Consider the following 25,200-nt stretch of genomic DNA (forward strand, 5'->3'; position numbering starts at 1 on the left):
ACCTCAGTTATTGGCACTTCGAACCGCATCCACAACTCATAGATTATTCAGTAAAAAGAAATTAGGCTTGTGTAGCTGGAGAAAGCCTCTTGGGTTCTAAATTAGAGCTGATTACCCTTTTGTTTGAGTTGGGATTTAAATCTTGATGTGGTGGAGCTTGCGGTTGAGCTCCTCGAACTTGAGGATCTTGCGGATGAAAAAGTCGCCGTAGCGGTGCGCCACCTTCGTGTCCGCGATGTGGATCATGTCGTTGTCGATGTAGAAGTCCAGCTGGAATAGTACATTATGATTTAGGCTTCACTAGAATGGAGCTATTTGCTGGCTTAACTATTACTTTTAATAGCCGACCTTAGGAATATTAGTCTGTGCGGAAAGAGAAGAGTCGTGGAATGTATGGGGTCCAATACAATCCACGACTCTTCTCTTTCCGCACAGATTCTACACCTACTGTAATTTGGAGTCTAATTCAAAATCTAAATGTTTGCAAACAACTTTTATTGCTGATGTTTCTTGGTACAGTCACTCATTAAATTCTCATCAAGATGATTCTCACGAGCTCAAACACGATGTGAACGTGAAACATTTATTACATGTCATAGTACCTAATAGGCACCCTTAGCCTCCATCAGCTTTGTATGTCTTATCAATCTGATAAGATGATAATAAAAGAGGATTCGTGGATTGGGGAGCGCTATGTCCATTGGCACTCGTCGCCATTCCGTCCCGGACGGTTTACATTTTACATACACAAAAAGGGTGTCTGTACCTCGGATCCGCTCTGGAACTTGCCATCGAGCCCACTCGGGCCTTTAGACCACACGACGTTCTTCATCTTGTGCTTGAAGCAGAGCAGGTGTATGGCGAGGGCCGCGTGTTCGCGCGCCGCGTCGCGGTCGCCGCCGCGCGCCGCCGACATGAAGGCGGCCAGCTTCACCAGCGGCAGCGTCGTGTACAGCTTCAGGTACGAGCGGATGGTCGGCAGCATCTTCTGCTGGCGGACCTGACGGTTTCAAAATAACGTGTTTACATTGCCGTATCGTAGAGGCGACTTTGGCCGAGCCGCTCGGTGTCGGTATTTCGGCATACTTAAAGGCGCCTAAGTGCCAGCCTAGTTGCACCATCCGCACTTGACAGACTGATCAACGTCACCCGGCGCGCCGCGACGGTTAACTATGAAACTTTCCATACAATAAAAATTAGCGAACTCTTTAACGATGACAAACAGTTTGGTGCAACCAACCCAACCCTAAGTCGTTTGCCGCGCGCAGATCGGGACGTGTTCGTTTCGTGCGCATTGTTATTATGTTCCATACATCAGACTCACAGAGCTATGAGAACATCTGACGGAGCATGTTACCTGGTCCATTGAAACACTGAGTAAAAGCATAGAGAAAAAAATACATAGAGTGCTCACTCCATACATCAGTTTTAGTACCAAAAAGACTATTAGCATCTAGTATCGAATAGCGGAACTATCAGTACTGCTACTTGACAATAGATGTAGCACCGACCGGAAAGTCTTATGCTGATAAGACTTTCCGGTCGGTGCGACATCTATTGTCAAGTAGCAGTACTGATAGTTCCGCTACTCGATGCTAGATGTAGCCACTGAAATTAATAGTCTGAACTGATGTTTGGAGTGAGCACTCTTGTCTTACTTATTTCTCTATGGTAAAAGTAATATCGAGTTTTTTCAAGTATGACGTACCTCGTCCATGAAGACTTGTGTCTGGTGTTTGACGGCGTCCTTGCCGTAGTTGGAGCCGGGCTCGACGGGCGGCGGGCAGGGCGACAGGAACTTGGGGCAGGCGAACGTGAAGCAGCTCTCGAACTCGGTCAGGTCGCCGTACTGCATCTTGAACATCTTCTCGTGGTAGTTCTTCTCGCGGAGCACCTGCAAACACATTCCATGAGAATAGGGATGACACATGTTGAATTTTATAACAAAATCTAGTAAAATAGATAGCAAACGAGCAATTTATCACGATAATGTGGATATTAAAATAAAATATTGAAAAATTACAAAATTACAGGACCTGAAAGTTTCAAAATTTAAGTTTTTTTTTAACTTCCAAAAACGATAAAAGTAAGGGTACCATTCGATTCCTTACATTTCATCCAAAAAAATATTGTATAGCAACTATATACATAAACGCGATATTTCACCGACAAAAACGCAATTTTCTTGTTTTGTCCATACTACAAGATCAGCGATGACGTCACGGCCTCCGGCCGTTTTGTATAGGGCGTTTCGCGAGTGAAGTGCGACTGTCGGACTTTGACTATAATTTCTGACTTTTGTGTTACTTTAATGCAATGGGTCCCATATATACATTTGATCCTAAAAACAATCCCGATCGATTGATACCATAAAAAAAATTAGTCATGTAGCCTATTATTTAACAATTCCTGTAACCTATTGAAACACTACTTTGGGCGATTATTTATTATATATATATATATTACTAGCTGTTGCCCGCGACTTCGTACGCGTGGATTTGTATATTGGTGGTTATATATTCTACATTAGCTTAGAACATTATGCAGCAAAAGATAGCAGTAGGGACGGTTAATCATTTGTTAAGTATTATACAACTTAATTATTAGATTTGTCTTTCACAACCTGGCTACGAAGTTTCAAGCCCCAAACTGAATAAAATTGTTCTCGATAATAAGTAATCCCTCTCAACCCCCAGAAGATTTTCAAGTCCACTATTTAATAAAACCTACTACGTAACTACCTATTTACGAAGCTTGAAGTTCCTAGCTTAAAATAAAATTTAAACAATCTTTCAACCCCTTTTTAACTTTAACCCTTAAAGGGACGAATTTAAAAAAAACGCTGAAATTACTTTTCTTAAGTTCTAATAATATGGCTTTATACCAAGATTCAAGTCCCGCACTCTCAAAAATATTTGATCTGCATACAAACTTTCAACCCCTTTTTCACCACCTTGGGGGATGAATTTTTAAAAATGCTGTAATTATTTTTCTTGAATTCTAATAATAAGACTTTATACAGAGATTCAAGTCCCGCACTCTTAAAAACATTTGATCTCCATACAAACTTTCAACCCCTTTTTCACCACCTTGAGGGATGAATTTTTAAAAACGCTGAAATTATTTTTCTTCAGTTCTAATAATATGGCTTTATACAAAGATTCAAGTCCCGCACTTTTAAAAATATTTGATCTCCATACAAACTTTCAACCCCTTTTTAACCACCTTAGGGGATGAATTTTTAAAAACGCTGAAATTATTTTTCTTGAGTTCTAATAATACGGCTTTATACAAAGATTCAAGTCCCGCACGTTCAAAAATATTTGATCTCCATACAAACTTTCAACCCCTTTTTCACCACCTTGGTGGGTGAATTTTTAAAAACGCTGAAATTATTTTTCTTGAGTTCTAATAATACGACTTTATACAAAGATTCAAGTCCCACACTCACAAAAATATTTGATCTCCATACAAACATTCAACCCCTTTTTCACCACCTTGGGGGATGAATTTTCGAAAACGCTGAAATTAGTTTTCTTATTTTTTTATATAATATATTTTCACAAAGTTTCAAATTCCTAGTTTAAAATAAATCTTGAACCCCATACAACCTTTCATCCCCTTTTAACCCTTTTAAGGGATTAATTTTTAAAAACGCTGAAATTACTTTTCTTGAGTTCGAATAATATGGCTTTATACAAAGACTCAAGTCCCGCACCCTCAATAATATTTGATCTCCGTACAAACTTTCAACCCCTTTCTCACCACCTCGGGGGATGAATTTTTAAAAACGCTGAAATTAGTTTTCTTGTTTTTTAATTTAATACCTTTTCGCAAAGTTTCAAGGTCCTAGCTTAAAATAAAATTTGCACCCCAAGACAAAGTTTCATCCCCTTTTTTACCCCCTTAGGGGTTGAATTTCCTAAAACGTCGCAATTACTTTGTTTTGTAATCGGCTATTATGCCTTTCTAAGAAGTTTCAACGCATTTGTAATGGATTCAAACTTTCAACCCCTTTTTAACCCTGTTAGGGGATGAATTTTTAAAAACGCTGAAATTACTTTTCCTGTCTTATAATAATATACCCATATACAAAGTTTCAAGTTCCACACTCACAAAAATATTTGATCTCCATACAAACTTTCAACCCCTTTTTCACCACCTTGGGGGATGAATTTTCGAAAACGCTGAAATTAGTTTTCTTGTTTTTTAATATAATACATTTTCACAAAGTTTCAAATTCCTAGCTTAAACTAAAACTTGAACCCCATACAACCTTTCATCCCCTTTTTAACCCCCTTAGGGGTTGAATTTTTCAAAATCGCTTCTTATCTCTTGTACACTTTACAAATGCAACCTCGTGTCCAAATTTCAACTTTCTAGCTTTTGTAGTTTCGGCTCTGCGTTGATGAATCAGTCAGTCAGTCAGTCAGTCAGTCAGTCAGGACACTTGCATTTATATATATAGATATATTGTTTAATACACTAGCAGCTGAAAGCTGATGCGTGTATATCACTGCACTTGTTTTTTTTAACGATTTGAGTGACATAGCAGCCTAACTTAACACATTTTTGACGAATAGGATCAATTTAAATATCCTAGTCAATTTACCGTATAGTCGAAAACTGCATCAAAATCTGTCTACTGCCCCATGGCAGTGCTTCCATCAGCAACAGCTATATAATTATAGCAAAGATAACATTGTCTTTACTACTATCGCCACAGAATAAATAATAGTACTAGGTACAGAAGACTCACTCTCTAACAAAACGCGTCTGTTACGATCAGCACATATATGGCCGCTAGGTGGCGACAGCGCCACGCGCGGCTTATGGCTAGCCACCAAAATTGGCGTGGAACGGATGTACTTTTAGCTACCTGTAGCAAAGCGACGAAATCGCTGAGTGAGCCACGCCTGCTATCGCTGCCAAAAAATATCACCACGCCACGATCAAGGGCATTAAGTTGTTTAGTCACTTCAGTCATAATCTAGTCAATAGATCGACAGTAGTTTTGGCATAGAGAAATAAGTAAGACAAGAGTGCTCACTCCATACATCAGTTCAGACTATTAATTTCAGTGTCTACATCTAGCATCGAGTAGCGGAACTATCAGTACTGCTACTTGACAATAGATGTCGCACCGACCGGAAAGTCTTATCTCAACAGCATAAGACTTTCCGGTCGGTGCTACATCTATTGTCAAGTAGCAGTACTGATAGTTCCGCTACTCGATACTAGATGCTAATAGTCTTTTTGGTACTAAAACTGATGTATGGAGTGAACACTCTATGTATTTTTTTCTCTATGGTTTTGGTAATAAATCTCGTTCAAAATCCAGGTCCCGTACCTGCTGGATGCTCTCGTCGACGCACTGCGGATGCAGCACCAGGCAGATGGCCAGCAGGTGGTACATCTGCTCCGTCTGCTTGTTGATCTGGTCGTTCTGGTACGAGCGCGTCGAGAACAGCTGCTTGGTGCGCTGCATGTACAGCAGGGCTGAGGACAGGGTCCTTAGAACAAACACGTTATTATTATTACAAACAACGAACTAGCCAGAAACCTGTTAAACGATTCAAAGTTTATAATTTATAGTAGTGTGTCTACTTGAAATAAAAACAAATTAAAATATTTTCTGAAAATAATTTAATTTGTTCTAATACACTACATACCGAGGCTAAAAAGATGGCACATTCTAGGGCTAGATCAGAGATAATAAGCCCCCACGCAAACTGGTGATGGTGCTCAGTGGAACACCACCCTAAATAATAATTAAAAAAACCGAATGAATTAGTAAAATGTAATAATTTACTTCTCTCTATCTATGTTTAAAATGAAACAGTCCTAATAAATACCCATAATCATTCATATTACAATAGTTATTCGATATTTATAACAAATGATTATTAAATTAAAAAAAAAACATATACCATCTGATTATGGCTAGAACAGTCGATTGCAGATTTAAAATTTAAAAAAAAAATATTACAAACAACTCTGAATTGGAACGTGCGTTTAGATATCGTAAATTTAGCGCGCAATTTGGAACTCACTGGAAGGAAGGAACGTGTTCAGTTAGCGACGCTAATGAATGGGGAATGGCGCGCTGAAGTCTTTGCTAGATCTGGATGCACATTGAGAAATTCAAATAAAAAGACTACAAGTATGGTCATTGTTTTTCCAGGGTATCGTATCCAGATGTCTATAACCCATGTCTATACCTAAGTATCATATAAATAGAAGTACTTATAAGAAACGGTATGTTTCTAAGTAAATCCAGTGCACAGCGAAGTATTAGGTAAAGTTAGGGTTAGTTGCAGACAAATTTGGAAGGAATACTTTGATGAGCGCTCGCTTACTAAAGGAATTTGGTACAGAACAATTCAATGCCAGCCCCCTCAGGTCCCATGGTTTGACAAAAAACTAAGTAGGAAACAGGTAGTATCAGTCCCTAGGCTTCGTTCCGGGCACATTCCATCAAACAAATTCAAGCACCTGATGAAACTTGCTGCAACACCAAACTGCTCTGAGTGCGATATAATAGAAGACGTCCACCATGTGTTGATGGAATGTGTCCGCAACGAGGCGCTGAGGAGTGACATTCATCAAAACTACCAACTTAGGGAGTTGCAACGTCGTCCTGGCATCGCCTCTATCGGACGAGGCCAGGATGATGTGCAACCTGTACTTAAAAATAATGTAGTGGTGTAAGTAATTCTACACTACTACATTATTACATTATCTCACTACAGGGGTGACATAGTCACTGTGTGACAAAACCTCTTTAAAATTAAGATAATTTTTTTTTTCTAAGTAAATAAATTAGTAAATTACGTTACGATTAGTACCTGATGGCATCAGCGTAGCGGCGCATCATCATGTACGCAAAACCGACGTAGTAAGAGGTGGAGATCTGGCACGCGGGCACGTGCGAGTACTGCGACTTCTTGTGGAGCTCGATGTTTTCCAGCACCTGTTGTTGGTGAATAAAACGGTTTAGTAACTTTTACTTTGTAATTATTGGTAAAAACTTAAGGCTTCGTCACACAGGCGCGTTTTCCAGGCGCGGCGTGAGCGGGGCGCGCCGCTTTTACATACAAAACGCTCACGCCCCGCCCGGAAAACGCGCCTGTGTGCCGAAGCCTTTATATAGATTACAGAGTGGTGTATGAATGTATCAGTTGGTAACTTGTTGAGAAAATTCTGTGAGTGGATTGAATTACTAATTCTATTCACAATCAAGCTTAGAATAAATTTTAAAAGTGAAAAAATACTGTCTTGGGTGAGACTTGAACTCACGGCCGCTTAATAGCATCGGTCGCAGACGTTTCTGCTTGTAAAAATTAAATTTCTATTTACAATGTTTTATTCTACGAGGTTCCCATGCCAATCTTCCGAGGATCACGAACATCAAAAATCTTAATTTTGTTATCTGCCTCCCTTGAATATGCAAGAGCAAGACATCATGGACAGGTAGATAAGGAAACTCCACCATCAGAGCAGCTAGAGCTACCTTGATGGCCTGGTAGTAGTCTCCGAGCAGCGAGTGCAGCCGCAGCAGCCCCACGAGCGAGAAGTAGCCCAGCATCTTGTACAGCGAGTGGCGCCCGAACTCGCCCGCCACGGAGTCGGGGTCGCCGCCCGCCGCGTACACCTGCGACAATAGTAATTTTGAAAAAAAAAAAAAAAAAACACAAAATAGTTCTTGACCTATAGATGACAGGAAAACCTATTAGAAATGTGCAGTCAAGCGTGAGTCGGACTTCATGTACGGAACCCTTGGAACGCGAGTTTTTAATTTATTCTGCTCACCGAGGCTAACCCACGATTTTTGACCACAAGAATATGAAAGATTAATTTTTTTAAAGGCTTCGTCACATAGGCGCGTTTTCCGGGCGCATACAAAATGCTCACGCTCCGCCCGTAAAACGCGCCTGTGTGCCGAAGCCTTAAATGTGGTATTGTTTTCCTCCTTCTGGTAGTTACAATATTGTGGTCATACCTCAAGTTGGCGCTTGATGTTGGACTTGTCCACGAGAGAGTGCAGGACGTTGAGGATGCAGAGCACGTTCCATGCCTTGTTCTCCGTGTTGAGCGCGTCTATCTCAGCCTGACTCAACTTGGAGGTGCGGGACCTGTACAAATCAAGAATGGAAATATGTGCTTAGTGTAATACTAGCAGAAACACACTTAACTGACCATAAGTAAGTAGTTCAGCTATTGTTTGTACTTGAATAGGTCACAGGTTTTGTAGAACCACTGGATAGGCTTTTGTATTGGTAGGATTTGGGCAAAATTCACGTGATTAACTGAAGTCCCTTACCTATACTGCGCAAATGACTGGAATTGATAGACAAACTCGTCAATCAGCTCCCAGAGCCACTGGTCGGGCAACTCCAGCGGGACAGGGGTCTCCGCGGACAGGATGTAGTTGAACAGGTCGCAGTAGTTGTAGAACGACTGGAAGCGCTGCTCAGGCTTGGGCCCGCCGGGAACGCGGGCGTAGATATCGCGGTAGTACAGCTCTGTGTACAGGATCATGAAAACCTGGGAATTATATTTATGTATCAATAATTAAGTGAGATAATTATCACCGTCTTAAGGGATGATTTTCGGGATAAAAACTATCCTGTATCCTTCCCCGGGACCCAACTTTCAACTAAATTGGTTCAGCAATTTATGCGTGAAGATGAAGAGATAACAGACAGACAGACACACTTTTTCATTTATAATATTAGTATGGATTTCTGAAGCATTTGAAGTCTCCATACTTTTAGATCTAAGGGCCACATCTAAGCCTCCTCTTTCTTTTCAGAATCAGAATCAGAATTGTTTATTGCACTCATATTAGTATACAGATCTTAAAAACTACTTAGTACAGTTCCACATGAACCCTATAAGGGTATAGCAATATACTTAACACTAACTTATGAGATAACATGCATCATAGGCTTAAGCCAATTCCTAAGAGCTAGTGTATGGTTTATAATAATGGTCTCTCCTGAAACTTTCAACCATATCCGTGCCAGTACTGCCGGTACCTAACGTTATTCGTCCATATTTTCGTTAAAAAAATCATTTAATGTGTAGTACGCTTTTTTTACTAGGTATGTTTTTAATGTATTCTTAAAGTTATTATATGTACTTATTTCTTTGATTTCGTTTGGTATTTTATTATATATTTTTATGGCCATGCCAAAAGGGCCTTTATGGATCATCTGTAGAGTGGAGTTTTGTGTGGCTAGTCTAGTTTTAGGTCGTAGGTGGGCCGGTCGCGAGTATTGAGGAAAGAGGTTTCCATTATTCTTCACGAAAAGACAAACTTCCAATATGTACATGGAGATTAAGGTTAGGATTCTTAACTTTATGAAATAAGGTTTGCAGCTTTCCAGTTGATGAATATTTACAAGGATCCTAATACAGTGCTTTTGTAGCAAGAAAAGATTGTTCACGCTTGGACTATTTCCCCACAGTATAATTCCATATTGCAACCAAGAGTGAGCGTAGGCGTAGTATGCATTGGTGGCTATATTTATGTCGGTACATATTTTTAGGTGATATAATGCGTAAATGAAGCTACTTAATTTGTTACTTATTTTATTTATGTGATTTTTCCAGTTTAGGGCTGAGTCAATGTTAATACCCAAAAATACCGTTGAATTAATTGATTCTATTTTATTATTGTTGTAAGAGTAATTAATGTTCAATGTTCGTTTTTGAAAAGGTTTAAACTGTATAATTTTCGTTTTTTCGAAGTTTACTTGTAAGTTGTGGTCACTAAGCCAGGTTACAACTTCTTCTAAAGTAGAGTTTAAATCACGGTTCAAGTTTTGTTCGTTTTCGCAAGATATTACAAAAGAAATGTCAGCGAACAAGGTACTTGGGCTATTTATTATTTTGGGTAAATCATTTATGTAGATCAGAAATAAAATACATCCAAGGACGCTTCCCTGGGGTATCGATTGGTTTACTTTTGTTATTTGTGATTGGACATAGTCTATTGTTTCAGTGTTGTAATTGTGATGTTCTATTTCGACGTACTGTACGCGGTTTGAGAGGTATGAAGAAAACCAGTCATGAGCATTTCCTCTTATGCCTATATCTTTTAGTTTTTTTAATAATATGTTATACTTAACTCGGTCGTAGGCCTTGCTCATATCTAGTAAAACGCCTATAGCGTATTTTCTTTCATTAATTATATTTAGTACTTCTCGAACAAACTTGTACACTGCTAGGGTTGTAGATCGCTTCTCTCGGAAGCCGTATTGGGCGTCATTAAAGATGTGAAATTTTTCGTAAAAGGAGTAGAGTCGCCTTGACATCGCGGTTTCAAATATTTTTGAGAAGGTCGATAAGAGCGCTATTGGTCGATAATTATTACAGTCGGTTTTATTGCCCTTTTTGTGGACGGGTTTTATTACTGAAATTTTTATCGCATCCGGAACAGTACCTTCCGCGAATGATTGGTTTATAAGAAGCGCTAAGGGTCCTGACAGTATATCTGCACATTGCCTAATTAAATAAGGCGGCATTTCATCGTATCCATAGCTTCGTTTGTTTTTTAAGTTTTTTATTATCAATGATCGGAATAGGTAGTGCCATTTGGGGTGAATGACCTCAAACATTGTACAACATGGATAAGACTCGGGATTCCAAGACTCTTATTTTTAGGGTTCCGTACCTCAAAAGGAAAAACGGAACCCTAATAGGATCACTCGTGCGTCTGTCTGTCCGTCCGTCTGTCACAGCCTATTTTCTCCGAAACTACTGGATAATTAAGTTGAAATTTGGCACACATATGTAAGTTTGTGACCCAAAGATGGACGTGTAACGCAAATAAATGAATTTTAAATATGGAGGCCATTTTTGGGGGGTAAATGAGAAAATTATAGTTTTTCAAACTATATCGTGTCGTGTTACATATCAAATAAAAGAGCTCATTGTAAGGATTTCAAATATATATTTTTTTAATAATTTTTGGCTTAATAGTTTAGCCGTTATTCAAGATAATAGTCCCTCCCCCCCTCCCTTATCTCCGAAAGTACTGATTCTAAAATTTTGAAAAAAATACACAAAATAGTTCTTTACCTATAGATGACAGAAAAACCTATTAGAAATGTGCAGTCAGCGTGAGTCGGTTAAGTCCGACTCACGCTGACTGTACGGAATCCTTGGAACGCGAGTCCGACTCGCACTTGGCCGGTTTTTTTCACAAAAATATTTCTTGGCATGTCTTTAATTGAAGTAGGTAATATGAAATCCCGGGGTGAAAAGGTATATCCATACTAAGCTTACGCACCGAAGTCCCGTGAAATGGCACTACCAATTCCGATCACTGTTTATTATGTTTTTAACTTCTGATACTGGTCGAAGGTACAATTGAGTTTTTAGTTGTCGATATTACTGGTCTGCCTGTCGAGGGTAACGTTTGATTTCCGACTGACAAGAAAAAGCTATTGAACGTGTTAGCGATTGCTTTTGGATCATCAATAACTGTGTTTAGAGTTTTTAATTTGATATTATTTCGATTTTTCCTATTTAATTTATTGGTTTCACTTTTTACTACATACCACATTGATTTTATTATATTATCAGATTGTTTGATCGTTTTTATATTGCATAGCCTTTTAGACGTTATCACTGCTTTTTTTAATGTTTTCTCATATTGCTTATAGTGTTGGTTTAGAATTTCGTTATTGGCTTGGGATATAAATACCTTTAATAATCTTTTATTTTTGCACGATTGTCTAATACCTTTGGTCAACCATGCCTTTTTTTTAGATTTAATTTTGAATTTAATTTTGATTTTAGGTATACATAGGTTCAATGTATTGTTGATCACGTTGTAGAATTGATTATAGTTCTCATTTACCGTTTTTGTTGAGGATATAATGTTTTTAAAATTAATTTTATTTAATTCTGTTTTAAAGTTTGAGCAATTTTTATCATTATACAACCTTTTCGTTATATTCCAAGTACCTGGTGTATCGAAAACAACCGATGGAGAGCTAATTAATATACCTTTGTGATCTGATAGCCCATAATCTCGTACTTGAATTTGACAATTATCACGGTGAAAATTTTTGAAAATAAGATCAATACATGTAGAGCTTGTATTAGTTATTCTGGTGGGTTCTTTGACACTTTGGTGAAAGTTGAAGGTTTTCATTAAATTTATTAGTGTTATTGAGCATTTCGTTTCTTGTAAGATGTTTACATTAAAATCTCCACCGATAATGATATCTTTTTTGTTATATCTATGTTGTACGTATTGCATTAGTTTTGTTAACAATTCAAAAAATAGGTCAGGCAATCTTTTACTATCCGGCCAGTACAAGTTGATCAATATTAGATTTAATTTACTAATTTCTACACTACAGATTTCAAATAAATATTCTACTGACATAGCTGTTATATCGTTACATTCCGTATATTCAATTCCCTGCTTCAATAGTATACAAACTCCTCCGCCTTCTTTATTAGGACGACAATAGGATGATGCTAGAGTATAGCCTTCGACTTTTAATAGATCGAGTTTGTGCTAGAAAATAATACTGAATTTATTTTGTTTTAGAATTTAACAAAGCAATAAAAGTTCCAAAAATATATTTAGTTTTTGTATTTCACTTTAAATAATTAGGATCCCTAAACCTGGAACTTCTTAACCTGGAATAAATACCTACATTAGTATCATGGTATGATAAGTCAATGTAGACATACATTTATGGTCACTATATTTTGTTAGTGTACAAACACCTAATTCATTAAAAATTTCGGACCAGATTAAATTTGATTTGATTTTCAGTCCGGTCACCCCTATGACTAACCAGGGACCTGATTTTACCCCTCCTCCCAATGGTAATAAAAAATAAAACGTGTACGTTTGTTGTATTGTTAAATTAGGTTAGCTAATTAGAATTACCCCCAGGTTAGGAACCACTGTTTTAAACTCTATACTAAATGATAGGAAATGATTATATTTCTGGATTAATTTAGTTACCTATCATTAAGACTATTAAGAGCAGCAAGCAACATCCATATTTGTCAACAGTACAGGACTTACATGATCATTGTCCACAATGGGTCCCACTTCATTCTCATCAGGCCAGGGGGTATTCTCAAAATACTGCTCGGTCAGTTTGGGGAAAGTTGTTTCATACAGATTCAAGATCTCGTATGTAACACCCTCGTTTATCATATTCCGGAAGTACACAAGGAATTTCTTAACCTGGAATAAAAATAAACATAAGGTATTATTTCTTTGTGTCTATGTAAAAAAAATATGTTTAATTCATAAAAAAGCATGCATGCAAACTTTACTATTAAAAATTAAAAAGATTTTTTGAGTTAAGGAGTCTATCTATAGGTATTAATTAATTATACAGTACTATTACATATTTTATTACATTGTTACAAGATAGGCAAGATTTTAAACATATTCTGACATGTAAAAATGAGATGACTCAAATTTAAAATACATTTTACAAGAAGAACAGAACTTACCATGTCTGGCATTTTATAGTACGATCTATCGTACTCCAAATCATATTGAGGGTCTCCGGTATGGGGCTCATATCCATGCTCCCCGTAGGACTCATATCCTCCCTGAAAACATAAAATATTGATGCGTTAGGTTAGGCTCCTTGCTTACGTTAGCGTACAGCAAGGTTAGAATTACTTTATCATGAATTTCTCTTACCTCGTTATAGTCGTCACTTGAATACATTTTTCCGTATTATTATAACACAATTATAATCATGAAAAAGGCTTCCCAGATTAGGGTTTTCCAAATAATGTGTACACGGAGAGCATTTGCTACCAGCAAAATGCTAAAAGGAAGGGCCGGTTTGACAGTCGAAGTCGACACAACCATTTTTTTTTATCCTTTTATAGCAGATATAAGCGTAACTCAAACAGCTTTACATTTAAGGCTAGTGAGTATTGTATTCTTTTAGCTAAATTGAGGATAAAAAATAATTGATGTAATCGTATAAAATTAATAATAACAAAAATCTATTGGATTTTTCGAGTTCTAGCCTCTATAATAAGTAAGAAAATGATATTAAAATAAAAAAAAATTATAATGTGACTGGCATTGACACTTGACAGTTTCTGACGTTTCATGAAGGACTAATATCATACAAAAATTCTCATACATTTCATTTTTATTTATTTCATCATCCGAAGTAGTCTTCCTGCACAAAAATGTTGACGAACCAAATTTCTAATATTGTTCGCAATGCTTTGAGCATAAAAAGCTCGAACATTATCAGAAGTTTTTCTGTAACTCCTGCTTACGGCGACATCGTGAAGATTCAAAGCACAGACGATTTTAAAGACAAAGTAATCAACAGCAAAGTCCCAGTCGTCGTCGACTTCTTCGCTACGTGAGTAATTTATATCCAAATTATATATTTTCCGCTTAATATAATCAGAACATGCATATATCAAGCTTTTTATGCATTTTTCTCTAATAGAGTAAACCAAAGTATAATACGATAACGTAGATAACAAAGCAATAAACATTGGAATTTAAATTATTTTTATCTTTTTTATAGATGGTGTAATCCATGCAGGATGCTCACACCCCGTCTTGAGTCTATTATATCCGAGAAAAAAGGAAAAGTAGTGCTCGCTAAAGTTGACATTGATGAACAAACAGACCTGGCTCTTGACTATGAAGTGAGCTCTGTTCCTGTCTTGGTGGCCATTAAAGATGGCAAGGTACTCCACCGTCTTGTTGGACTCCAAGATACAGATAAGCTTCGCAAGTGGATTGAACAGTTCACTACTGAAGACAGGAAGAAAGATGTCGATACATAAATAATTTAGTGCATCTAGTCCGGTACAGTCAGCAGCACAGGTAATTTCAGTTCTCTATACAGTTGTTAAATGTAGATTGAGATTAACTTATTAATTGTTACCTGTGATGCTGACTTTACACATTTATAATTATTGTTACCAAGTGTAGTTGAACAAAATAAACAACAAATTATAAAAACTGATTTATTCTTGTAAACATTGTATTAGGTTCCTTGCTCTTTTATAAACATTATCATCTGGTTTGGCAGCTTCAGTGTTAGTCTCCTCGGTTTCTTCGTCATCTTTACTTTCCTTATTTTGTGATTCTGTCCAGTCATCTAGTTGCATTATTATTTTGTTTGCATCTTCTAGCAGCAGTTTCCGAATGTTGCCCTGTGCTGATTCAAAGTATTCCAATAGTGTGGGCCATGATGCATCCGGTACTAATGAAGTTGAGAACTTGTTTTTGAAGAGCCATACTTGTTTTGCTTTCATAAATTTCCAGTTTTGTCTATTGTGTTTCCATTGCGACAGGTAATTGAGGCATTCGTTTTTGTGGTCGTCCTTGGCCACGGCTTGGGCGGTAGCTTGGCGTTCAGCATGTTTTTCTCTCTTCATTTGTCGGATCGACTTTTGGCCTTTCTTGGGTCCCGTGGTTTCAGTAGGTACTATTGGTTTTTTCTTTTTCTTTCTTTTCGGTTTGTCTTCAACATCGGAGTCGTCGTCGTCATGTTCTCGCTTGTGCGGTAATTCCTCCGGCTGAGGGTCCACTGCTTGTGCATCCATTTCTTCTTCATCCTCATTTTGATTCAATTTCTGTTCAGCTGCGGTTTGGTCTGATTCGCCATCTTCCTTTTCTTTGTGTTTTCGCTTTTCTTTATTTTTTCTGCCCATTTTGTCTTAATAAATAATAAATAACACTGTTTACTTTCCACAACGTTGTAGGTTTTTAGGTTATATCACAATCACATTTACATTGACATAAAAGGCATTTAGAAAGTTACCATGTTAAATAATTATCTTGTTCGAGTTGCTGCAATTATATCTTATTTCTGCTTATAATGGAACGTTATGTTTTGGTGAATTGTTCGTTCGAATACATTATCTCCGTCAAACTGATATAACTAGTAGTATCTTTTAAGATAAAGATTTTTTTGTGGTTCGACTATCGCCGCTATAATAACAAATAATAATGAAAAAGCTTTAACTTGTGGGGTTTGCCATAAATAAACAAATCCATAAAAGTGAACCATATTATATTTGTGAAATCCATCATATCATTAATGAATAAGTAGCTCCGCGGTCCACCCGTCCAATCTATTCATAAAGATAGAAAACGATATCATGTCTGGAAACCAGTTTTGTTAGGAGGGAAATGCGGTAAGATTGTACTTTCTTGTATTGTGCAATAAAGGTTAAATAAATAAATATGCCAAAGGAAACGTTTTATTTGAAAAAAAAAATCTAATATCAAAAATGGCCCAGATATTGGAGTTTATATTTTTGTAATTTGGACACATATTTTTGAAATTGTGGGTGGTTACATTTTTACAGTAATATATAATGCAAAAAATAAACATAAAACCGTATCAAAATCCGATTCGGAGCACCCCACTATCTACGTGGTCTTGTCTGCCCTACCCCTAGAGTGTATGTAAAAAGCCGGAGGCGTGTCCTAGCGACTGAGGCGACTCGATACTATAGCCGACTGCCGCCCCACCCACCGCGCCGCCGCTTTTTAATTGCGTACCCTTTGATACACCTCAACCTCAGTGGTGACTGCCCAGTGCCCACATATAGAAAACGTGACTAACTCACATATAAGAAACAAAACTTCGCAAGTTTAACCTCAGAAGTGATATCCTAGTAGAGAAGCCTTTTAAAAATCATCATCTTCCTCGCATGGGGTCCGCTTGGCAACGAATCCCGAGAATTGGTGTAGGCACTAGTTTTTACGAAAAGGACTGCTATCTGATCTTCCAACCCAGAGGGGAAACTGGGCCTTGTGGGGTTAGTCCGGTTTTCTCACAATGTTTTCGTTCACCAAAAAGTGGTAAATAGTAAATGATATTTCATTTCGTACATAAGTACCAAAAAACTCATGGCATGAGATGGGCACGAGCCGGGGTTTGAACCCACGACCTCCAGATTGAAAGTCGCACCGCACGGCTAGGTTACCAGCGCTATCTTTCCTCCAGAAGCTTTTAAAAAATATTGTCACTAAATTTGACATACGTAATAATGTGTACAATTTTCTATTTGTATCTATAGTCTGTCAGGCCATTTCCGTCAGTAAAAAAAGCTGCAAATTTAAAAAAAACAACGGGTTGCACTCCGGGAGTGCCGACAGAAGTGAAAGCTCAATGACTAGTCCAAAATGTCTGCAGCACTATGTATAATTGACCCATCCTCCTTTCTATTGAAAAACTTTAGTTCCGAAATTGCTGGTCAGTGAGCTTGTTTAAAATTCGAAATTCAAATTTGTAGCGTTAATTGTTTAAAATTCGAATAGAAATTGTAAAGTTACCTTGCAGACCTCGCATCTAAATATATTTCGTCATGATATTTTGAGTTTTATTCACCAGTACTAGAGTTCACTTTTATTAGCGATTTCATCAAGATGTAGCTTTATTGAATTATATTTGAGTGATATAAATAAAGTTAGAATGTAACTGTGAGATCCTCGCATTTCAGCTGATTTCAGCCCGTACAAGATTAGAACCTTTTTCATGTAATGTCATTGAGTTTTTCTTTATTGATTTAAATGCCATCTAAATGAGTAGCCACCTAAATCTTACGGTCACGTGATCGCCTTACGCTGTCTCGAGTTTATCATTTTTTCCCCACCTCAAAAAGTGCCCAGCGCCGCTAAAGAAGTTTTCACTTCAAAAATCTCGGTGCGAAGGGTAATCGTCCCGTAGAAAATTTGAATTTGGCGCCTTTTGCTACTGACAAACTTTTTATTTTTTATTAAGTGGCGCCACTTCTAAAAAAATCCTTTCACTTTTTTCCGTTGTAGCGTTTATCCGAACGGTAAATCCAATCGCGATTTTTGGCACGTCACAGCCGCGTCATCATGTCTCCGTGTCTGCTTTTATCGCAGGGGAATTAATTAGTTCAACATTATCACACCTTATTGATACCTTTATATGTGAACTATATATTTTAGACAGTTTGAAAGTAAAGCCCCATGATGGAACTGCTGAGCCAAGTGTCTAGCACACAATTTTTGTTCCCCGCGGCCGCGGTGGCGGTTGTTTTACTATGCGCAGCGCTAGTATTTATCTTCGGGTTCCACTCGGCGGAACAGCCGCAGTTCGACAAATTGGCGCTAGTGATCGACGACAAGAAGTCCTCGAATAAGAAAGTGAAGAAATCGAAGGAGAAGGTGAGTGCTGTCAATATGTTACGATTTACGAGGCTCGCGAAGCGTCCACCTCTCAAACGTGTGCTCATTTTATTTTTAACCTGCAAGCATATGCTCGCCGTTATACAGGGACACGCTTATCAAACGAGTGTAAGGATGCTTCTCCTTTATTTGTGTTTGAAAAGGATGTTTTCGTGTTACAGAAATCGTCACCCAACCGCTCGAGCGATGACGCGAAGGCAAAGTCTGAGAGCTCCAAGAAATCTCCTACTAAGGAGAAAGCGAAGGAGGCCGAGAAGCCTAAACCCAAACCTGAGAGGCCGGCTGAGCCCAAAGTTGTGAAGAAGGAGGCTCCAGTTGAGGCCAAGAAGGGCAAGAAGGGTAAAGCAGCTGCGGAGGCTGAGAAGCCCGCTGACTTTGACGATGGCGGCTGGCAGGAGGTGCCCAAGAAGAGCCAGAAGAAGGTGAAGAGCCCCGAAGAGAAGGAGAAAGAAAAGAAGGAGAGCCCCGCCAAGAAGAACAAGAACAAGAAGGCCAAGGATGCTGATGTGGAAGCTGCCCGCCCGGTGGAGGAACCTGTTGAGGAGACCATCAAGGTAGGTCATTGTTCATATAAGCATATTGCATTGCTTGTCAAAAGAGAAAGGCAGACATCACAAATTGATACTTGTTATAGCTATGACACACCTTGTCCACTTTCATTAGGCACCACTCATTTTTAGTGGAATATTAGTAACTCTACAAATTGGATCCCAATTAGATATATATTAAATTTGTACACAACCAACCTTTGCTGCTTAGCTAGTAATAGTGGTGGTAACATTCCTCGATTTAGGGCTTAGGATACTATTCTTTGGCTTTAGACAGTTTGAAAATAACAATAGAATAGTCCTAAAGATGAAATCTAACAATATACAAACTGTAATTTAGGTGCCTAAATAAATCATTATTTATTTTCATATACCTACCATACATAGTAGACATAGTTTTACAAAATTGAGTATAGTCTGCCTGCTTTTCTATGATCAAGTGCGCCATAGTAAGACTATGGCAAACTTAATCTTAGAAAATCGGACAGGCTATAGCAAAAGAAGTAGAACCATATATTTAAAATTTCCATATACCATGATCAACCCAGTTCCATTCTTAAACCTTATTGCAATATGTTTTCTAATAGGACCGCTGACTTTAATAGTACAAACATGTGCTTGTACAAATAAAGTCAATGATGTCATTGAGAGTAGTAATTACCTTCATTACTTATCATTTAAAACAAATGATACAAAATATTGGTTACATTAGCATGCTTAGTCAATGCACATTTATGCATATATACTATGTACATGGTTAGCTATAGCAGAATTATTGCTGATCAATGTCATAATATGCCTAAGACACCTAAGTGGTCAATTTGTTTGCGTGATTAGCATTAATTTACAAGCTATTTAAATCAGTCGATTGAAAAAGTTCTCTGAAATGAAAACTCTTTTGGCCTCTATTCCAAATCGTTAAGTCTTCCACACGGAACACTAAAACAGGTTCTTTTTTTGTCATTATTCCTCTAATTGACAGGGTTACATTTATCCTTTTTCAGGACACTTTTTGTTTAGAGGGACTGAGAACAGTATATATTTTTTCCTTATCCCTCAGAGCAGCAGCAATATAGCAGAAATTATAATACAAAATAAATAAAATAAAATAAAAAATAAAAATATGTTTATTACCAGAACACAAAAACAGTGGACGGAACAGAACATTATGGTAACTTAAAACTAAAGTATGGTACATTTTTAGTGATTGATAAAAGGATACCAGTCTCAACATATGCTAGGTCAGCTGGTGATGCCCAGTGTTGATTTTCAGACTGATCCTTTTGTCATTTTTCTTTTCATTATCCCGTGAAAGGTTAGATGTGATAGCCCCTTGAGTGATTAGTGTGGTGTTGCATTAAACAAACCAACCTCTTTGTTTAAGGTGTTGAGCGTGGAGGGCCCCCGTGTGGATGCGGAGGCTGCGCGTGCCCTGCAGGCGCAGATCGAAGAGGTGCAGAGAGTGCTCAAGGAGGTAATTATTCATTGTTTTCTTGTAGGAATAAAAACAGAAAAACCGGCTCATGATCATGTATAATACAATTTCCTGCATAATCTTCGTTTTATAGTGGTCCCGGCAACTCATTTTGAACAATTTTCCTGACGTCAAAGCACTTTCAAAATTATAAACAGGTTTTACTGTATATCAAAATATCACATCCTTTTTGTGACATCATGTTACTATCTTATTAAGTTAAGTTACTTTGCAGCGGCTATGTAGTACAAGCATACTTGTTGGTTTGGTTAGGCAAATTTTGCCTGTTTTTTTGCGGACCTGTAGAATAAAGGAGCCCAATTATTATTATTATAAATTAAGCATACAGATACGTAATCACTACTTTGTGACATTTCTTTCAAAAACAATGCGGGGTTGACTGGCAGAGTGTATTTGAAAATTGCTACTAGAATTTATATATAGAAGATATTTTCAAAAGTGAAAGGGATTGCCCGTTGTTAGTAGGTGTTTATTTCTTACAGGTGTCCATTATTTATAACATGCCATCTACTTATCTCTGGACACTTTCCAATAATGAATTCAAGCTGCTAGAAATAGTCTCTCACTCTAATATTATACTATTTCTGGTGAGACTGCCTAAGTACAAAGATCTGCCAAATGTATCACTATTTACTTACACTGCATAGACTAGGAATCCTCTAGACGGAGTTTAGAGCAATTATTTCATGAAACCGATGCTGCCAAAAATACTGGGATGCGGGGGACGAGGTAAGCGAGTCCCGTGACGTGATTGGTCCGTTCAAAGACACGGACGTCACACAAAGACACTTTGACTCGAAAATGGAGTAAAACTACCGTATATTTGTGGCAGAGGGGGTAGCGCTACTATGCTCAGTCTGGAGGATGTCTTGTGTGTGTTACACTGTTTCTCTAACCTTTGACCTTTTAATCTACTTTACATTTGTATGAAAACTGACATATCGAGGTCGGCTTAGATCTGCTTCTGTAGTTCAGTGTGACAAATAGTTGACAATATAACAGACCCATTCATATTATGTAACTTAGATAAAGTTTTATCAGATTACCTACTTTTTGGCATTCAAGTGCTACATGTCAGTGAACCTGGCTGAATGAAGCTAGGCATGGGCGTCGCCAAGGCGAGGCATAGAATAAAATTTGCAACTAAATGTATGCCCCTCCCCTTCGCTTGACCATTGACCATAATAAAGTATACAGGGATATTAGGCAAGTTTGCAGACAGCCTCAGTACCAGTGGTGAAGCGGAGCGTTTCGTATGCATTTCGTAATTTGTATATTTGCGCTCCTGTGGTAAGCCCACTGGTGTCAAATAAATAACAAGCCAAATTAAACTAATCAGGAACTCATCAGGTATTTCTGATGCTCCACATTGTGCATAAACTATAATAAATTATTGGCAAAAATTTCATTTTTGGTACAAGCTTTTATCGCTGACTGTACTTTTATTTCCACAGGCAACTAATACCCATCGAGACAATTCTAAAAACCCCAAACACAATTAGGTTTCGTTGTTTTATCGCAGAGTTCCTAATATGGCCACCTCCTGTCTCCATCATCAGATCAGTTTGGTGGTACCATAATATTTCATTGTCACCCGACATATATATGTATGCAAATTTTCAGCTTCATTGGAAGTCGGGAAGTGGGTCAAATTTAACTTGCAAGATTTGACCCGTACAAACATAGTTACATATTTACATACATAGTTATATTGCAAGTTAATAAAAAGCTTGTAAAATAGCTAAGGATGGTTGACGTTTCCGCAGGCCGAGCGTCGCGACAACCCGGGCCTCGCGACCAACGAGGACGGCGAGGCCGAGGAGACCCCCGACGTCAAGGACCTCCGCAGCGACAAGAAGAACCAGAACAAGGAGAAACAGACCAAGAAAAAGGCCAATGAAGTAAGCACTACAAAATCTTTCTCAACATTTTATTTTGTGCGGGAACCACCACTACCACAAACCAAACATGAACGGCCTCCTATACTCCGTTTTTTTTTTTTCAGATTAGAAATTATATAACCTCAAAAGTAGTGGTAACTTCTTTCCTCCGAAATTAAATCCAAGTAACTATGCACTGAATTATTGTACCGCAATATTAGATATATCATAAGAACACGACCATTCCGGAATGCTAGGAAGAAAATTTTTAATCCCACTTTGAGGTGAGAAAAATATTTAAAAAGATGGGGGGTAGGTATAGCCTAGTTGGTAGCATTGCCTTTGCATGCAGACATTGATGGTAAAGTATGGTTTGACTACCTTTGAAAACTATTTCTAAGTGGGTTAAACTCTATGCATGATATCTTATTGTGACTTCCTTATTTATGTTATATAATTATATACAATTCAAAGGTTATATTTAAAGGCCAAATGGATAATTAATGATTACATGCATTACAATGTATTCAGTATGTTACTTTCTTTCGGTTCTGTTATATGTGTATCTATTTCATATCAATGTTATTTTTTAATAATACATAATTATTTTGCCTGAAATATTTTCATTACATTTATATCAATATTTCACACAAATCAATGTATTAGGTTTTAAAGATATTTTTATTTCATTCTCAGGCCGCTGCTGTAGCCAAGAGTGCTTCTAAGGAGGCTGACTCCGACTCGGACAAGCAAGATGACAAGCCCAACGTGCCGGTCTTTGATGAACTTGGAGGTGAATTATATTTTTAATGTTGTAACTATTAAGCAGAAATATATACAAACAAAACCTACTTAGAAATAAAGGAAAAAGTGGAGCCTCGCAGACACGAACTTGTGACTCCGGTATACCAGCCCACCGCTCTACCAGCTGAGCTACCGATACTTACCCGTTAACAGTGAAAATTACCACCTATATAGCCCCCTGTGGCGCATATAAGAACTATATCGTAAGATTTTTTTTTCTTAGTACTCTTATCACATTTAGCAATGAGATTGTGAGATTTACTTGTGTTATCATAGTACATAATATTTTAATTGGGTGCATTATATGCGAAAACCCAATATCGTAGTGATTACTCAATAAAAATACCTTTCTTTAAATATACGCCAGTAATACATGCATCTATAATCTTATCACTTTTAATTACCAAGAAAACATTATTCTCTACTAGCGACCCGCCCCGTCTTCGCACGGGTTAACAAATTATACATAAACCTTCCTCTTGAATCACTCTATCTATTTAAAAAAAACCGCATCAAAATCCGTTGCGTAGTTTTAAAGATCTAAGCATACATAAAGACAGACAGACGGGGAAGCGACTTTGTTTTATACTATGTAGTGATAGTTCGTTTTTTTTTGGCATTAGTAAAAGACTACGCGATCTTGACGTGTCTTTTAATTGAAAAACGCTTTCTAAAATACAGTAACTATTACTTATGAAAGCAAAAGTATGTAAATAATCCTATATGATTAATAATTGTTACATATTTGCCGTGACATATTTTTCAAAAGTGTCAAGGTTGTTTACCTTTTTTCTAATGCTAAAAAAACGACTATAACCAGTCCAAAGAGTACTCACATAAAATATAAATGAATATTTGTTTTCCCGCAGACACCTGGACGGACGCCAAAGCCAAGAAAGGCAAGAAGAAGGCTCGCAAAGACCAGTGAGCGGCGCTCACCCGGCCGGGGCCCGCGCAGGCGCCCGTCGCTAGCTCAATGCCACCCCCGCCACTACTCGCGCCATAGAGAAAAAAATACATAAGATTGCTCACTCCATACATCAGTTCAGACTATTAATTTCAGTGTCTACATCTAGCATCGAGTAGCGGAACTATCAGTACTGCCACTTGACAATAGATGTAGCACCGACCGGAAAGTCTTATCTCAACAGCATAAGACTTTCCGGCCGGTGGCGACATCTATTGTCAAGTAGCAGTACTGATAGTTCCGCTACTCGATGCTAGATGCTAATAGTCTTTTTGGTACTAAAACTGATGTATGGAGTGAGCACTCTATGTATTTTTTCTCTATGCTCGCGCCTAGCCTCCAGTAGTCCCGCGGGCTGTGAAAGTTATTTATTATTAAGTTTTACTACCTTACACATTCAGTCGACTTACGTCCATGTTTTTAGTTGTATATTTTATTTTATATTTAGCTCGTGTTGACTTGTTTTTTCATAATAATTTTAATTCTCGTTTTCAGTGAAGCATAATAGGGTTTCGTTTTAGTATGATTCGTTATGTAGTCGGGCGTTAGTGACCTTTGGGAATCTGCAATGCGTCCGGGCGCCGTAGAAGCGATCACGATGAACTTATTTTGAGATGATTTTAACGATTAACCGTCTCGTAGAGACGCCTCATAGTTTCCGTGTATTCAGTACATGAGTAGGTGTCCATTAGATTACCACCCTACCTGCCCGTGTAGCGGCAGCCGTAGTTTTTAAACCTTTAATGACCTTCACAATCTTCTGGTGCTTGTAGAAATAAGTATCTTATCTCCTTTCATTCCATTTCTGTGCATTTTATCCATATTTGTTTATCTATAACCGCGAACATTGTAGCTATCATTTGGACATGTAATATGGCTGATAAAGACTACAGGTTTATTTTATCTTAGTTAGTAATATGTGTTGTTGAGATCATAAATGTAGTCAGGCAGCTCTGGTGTAAACGAGATGCTGCCCTTATTAACGACTCGTGTGTTTTATATTGTTGTTTATTTATTGTAGCCGTTATGTTTCTCCTTATTTAAACTGAGATGAGACCTGAATTTGGACCAATATATAAGTATGCATGCAGTTTGCTACTCCACAGAGAAAACATATTTTCCTTTATTTTCGAACAGAACATGCCTCCTAAGTTTCCTTCTGGCTATCGAGTACCTACTCGCTCGCTAAAGGCTCACGTTACTTGATATTTCAAAAATATCCTCGCCAACGTGGTTTTATCTTTACACGGGCTTTTAAACTGCTTAATACATATCTGTGTTACGGAGGTGATAGA

The 25,200-nt window shown here is 37.8% G+C and overlaps 4 protein-coding genes across 4 annotated transcripts; 2 read left to right on the forward strand and 2 right to left on the reverse strand.

The window, feature by feature from the left end:
- Window positions 1–69: 69 nt before the first annotated feature.
- On the reverse strand, window positions 70–13,851 carry LOC134652075 (eukaryotic translation initiation factor 3 subunit L). Its single transcript, XM_063507228.1, has 11 exons — window positions 13,700–13,851; window positions 13,504–13,605; window positions 13,064–13,228; window positions 8,324–8,547; window positions 8,003–8,135; window positions 7,514–7,654; window positions 6,849–6,973; window positions 5,351–5,513; window positions 1,709–1,894; window positions 767–1,000; window positions 70–270 (listed from the first exon to the last, which is right to left on the reverse strand). Exons 1-11 carry the CDS (start codon window positions 13,724–13,726, stop codon window positions 136–138), a joined length of 1,635 nt encoding a protein of 544 aa, XP_063363298.1. The 5' UTR covers window positions 13,727–13,851; the 3' UTR covers window positions 70–135.
- A 295-nt stretch (window positions 13,852–14,146) lies between these two features.
- Window positions 14,147–15,001, forward strand: LOC134652118 (thioredoxin, mitochondrial). Its single transcript, XM_063507286.1, has 2 exons — window positions 14,147–14,387; window positions 14,559–15,001. The coding sequence occupies exons 1-2, from the start codon at window positions 14,206–14,208 to the stop codon at window positions 14,821–14,823; spliced, it is 447 nt and encodes a 148-aa protein (XP_063363356.1). The 5' UTR covers window positions 14,147–14,205; the 3' UTR covers window positions 14,824–15,001.
- Window positions 14,997–15,748, reverse strand: LOC134652115 (uncharacterized protein C7orf50 homolog). The gene has a single exon (XM_063507283.1). It carries the CDS (start codon window positions 15,694–15,696, stop codon window positions 15,007–15,009), a length of 690 nt encoding a protein of 229 aa, XP_063363353.1. The 5' UTR covers window positions 15,697–15,748; the 3' UTR covers window positions 14,997–15,006.
- Window positions 15,749–17,840: 2,092 nt separating this feature from the next.
- On the forward strand, window positions 17,841–24,736 carry LOC134652104 (neurofilament heavy polypeptide-like). The gene is made up of 7 exons (XM_063507272.1): window positions 17,841–18,190; window positions 18,373–18,765; window positions 20,144–20,233; window positions 22,021–22,155; window positions 22,831–22,927; window positions 23,808–23,932; window positions 24,231–24,736. The coding sequence occupies exons 1-6, from the start codon at window positions 17,993–17,995 to the stop codon at window positions 23,864–23,866; spliced, it is 972 nt and encodes a 323-aa protein (XP_063363342.1). The 5' UTR covers window positions 17,841–17,992; the 3' UTR covers window positions 23,867–23,932; window positions 24,231–24,736.
- The last annotated feature ends 464 nt before the right edge of the window (window positions 24,737–25,200 follow it).

The sequence above is a fragment of the Cydia amplana genome, chromosome 11, assembly GCF_948474715.1.
Source record: "Cydia amplana chromosome 11, ilCydAmpl1.1, whole genome shotgun sequence".
Taxonomy (NCBI): domain Eukaryota; kingdom Metazoa; phylum Arthropoda; class Insecta; order Lepidoptera; family Tortricidae; genus Cydia; species Cydia amplana.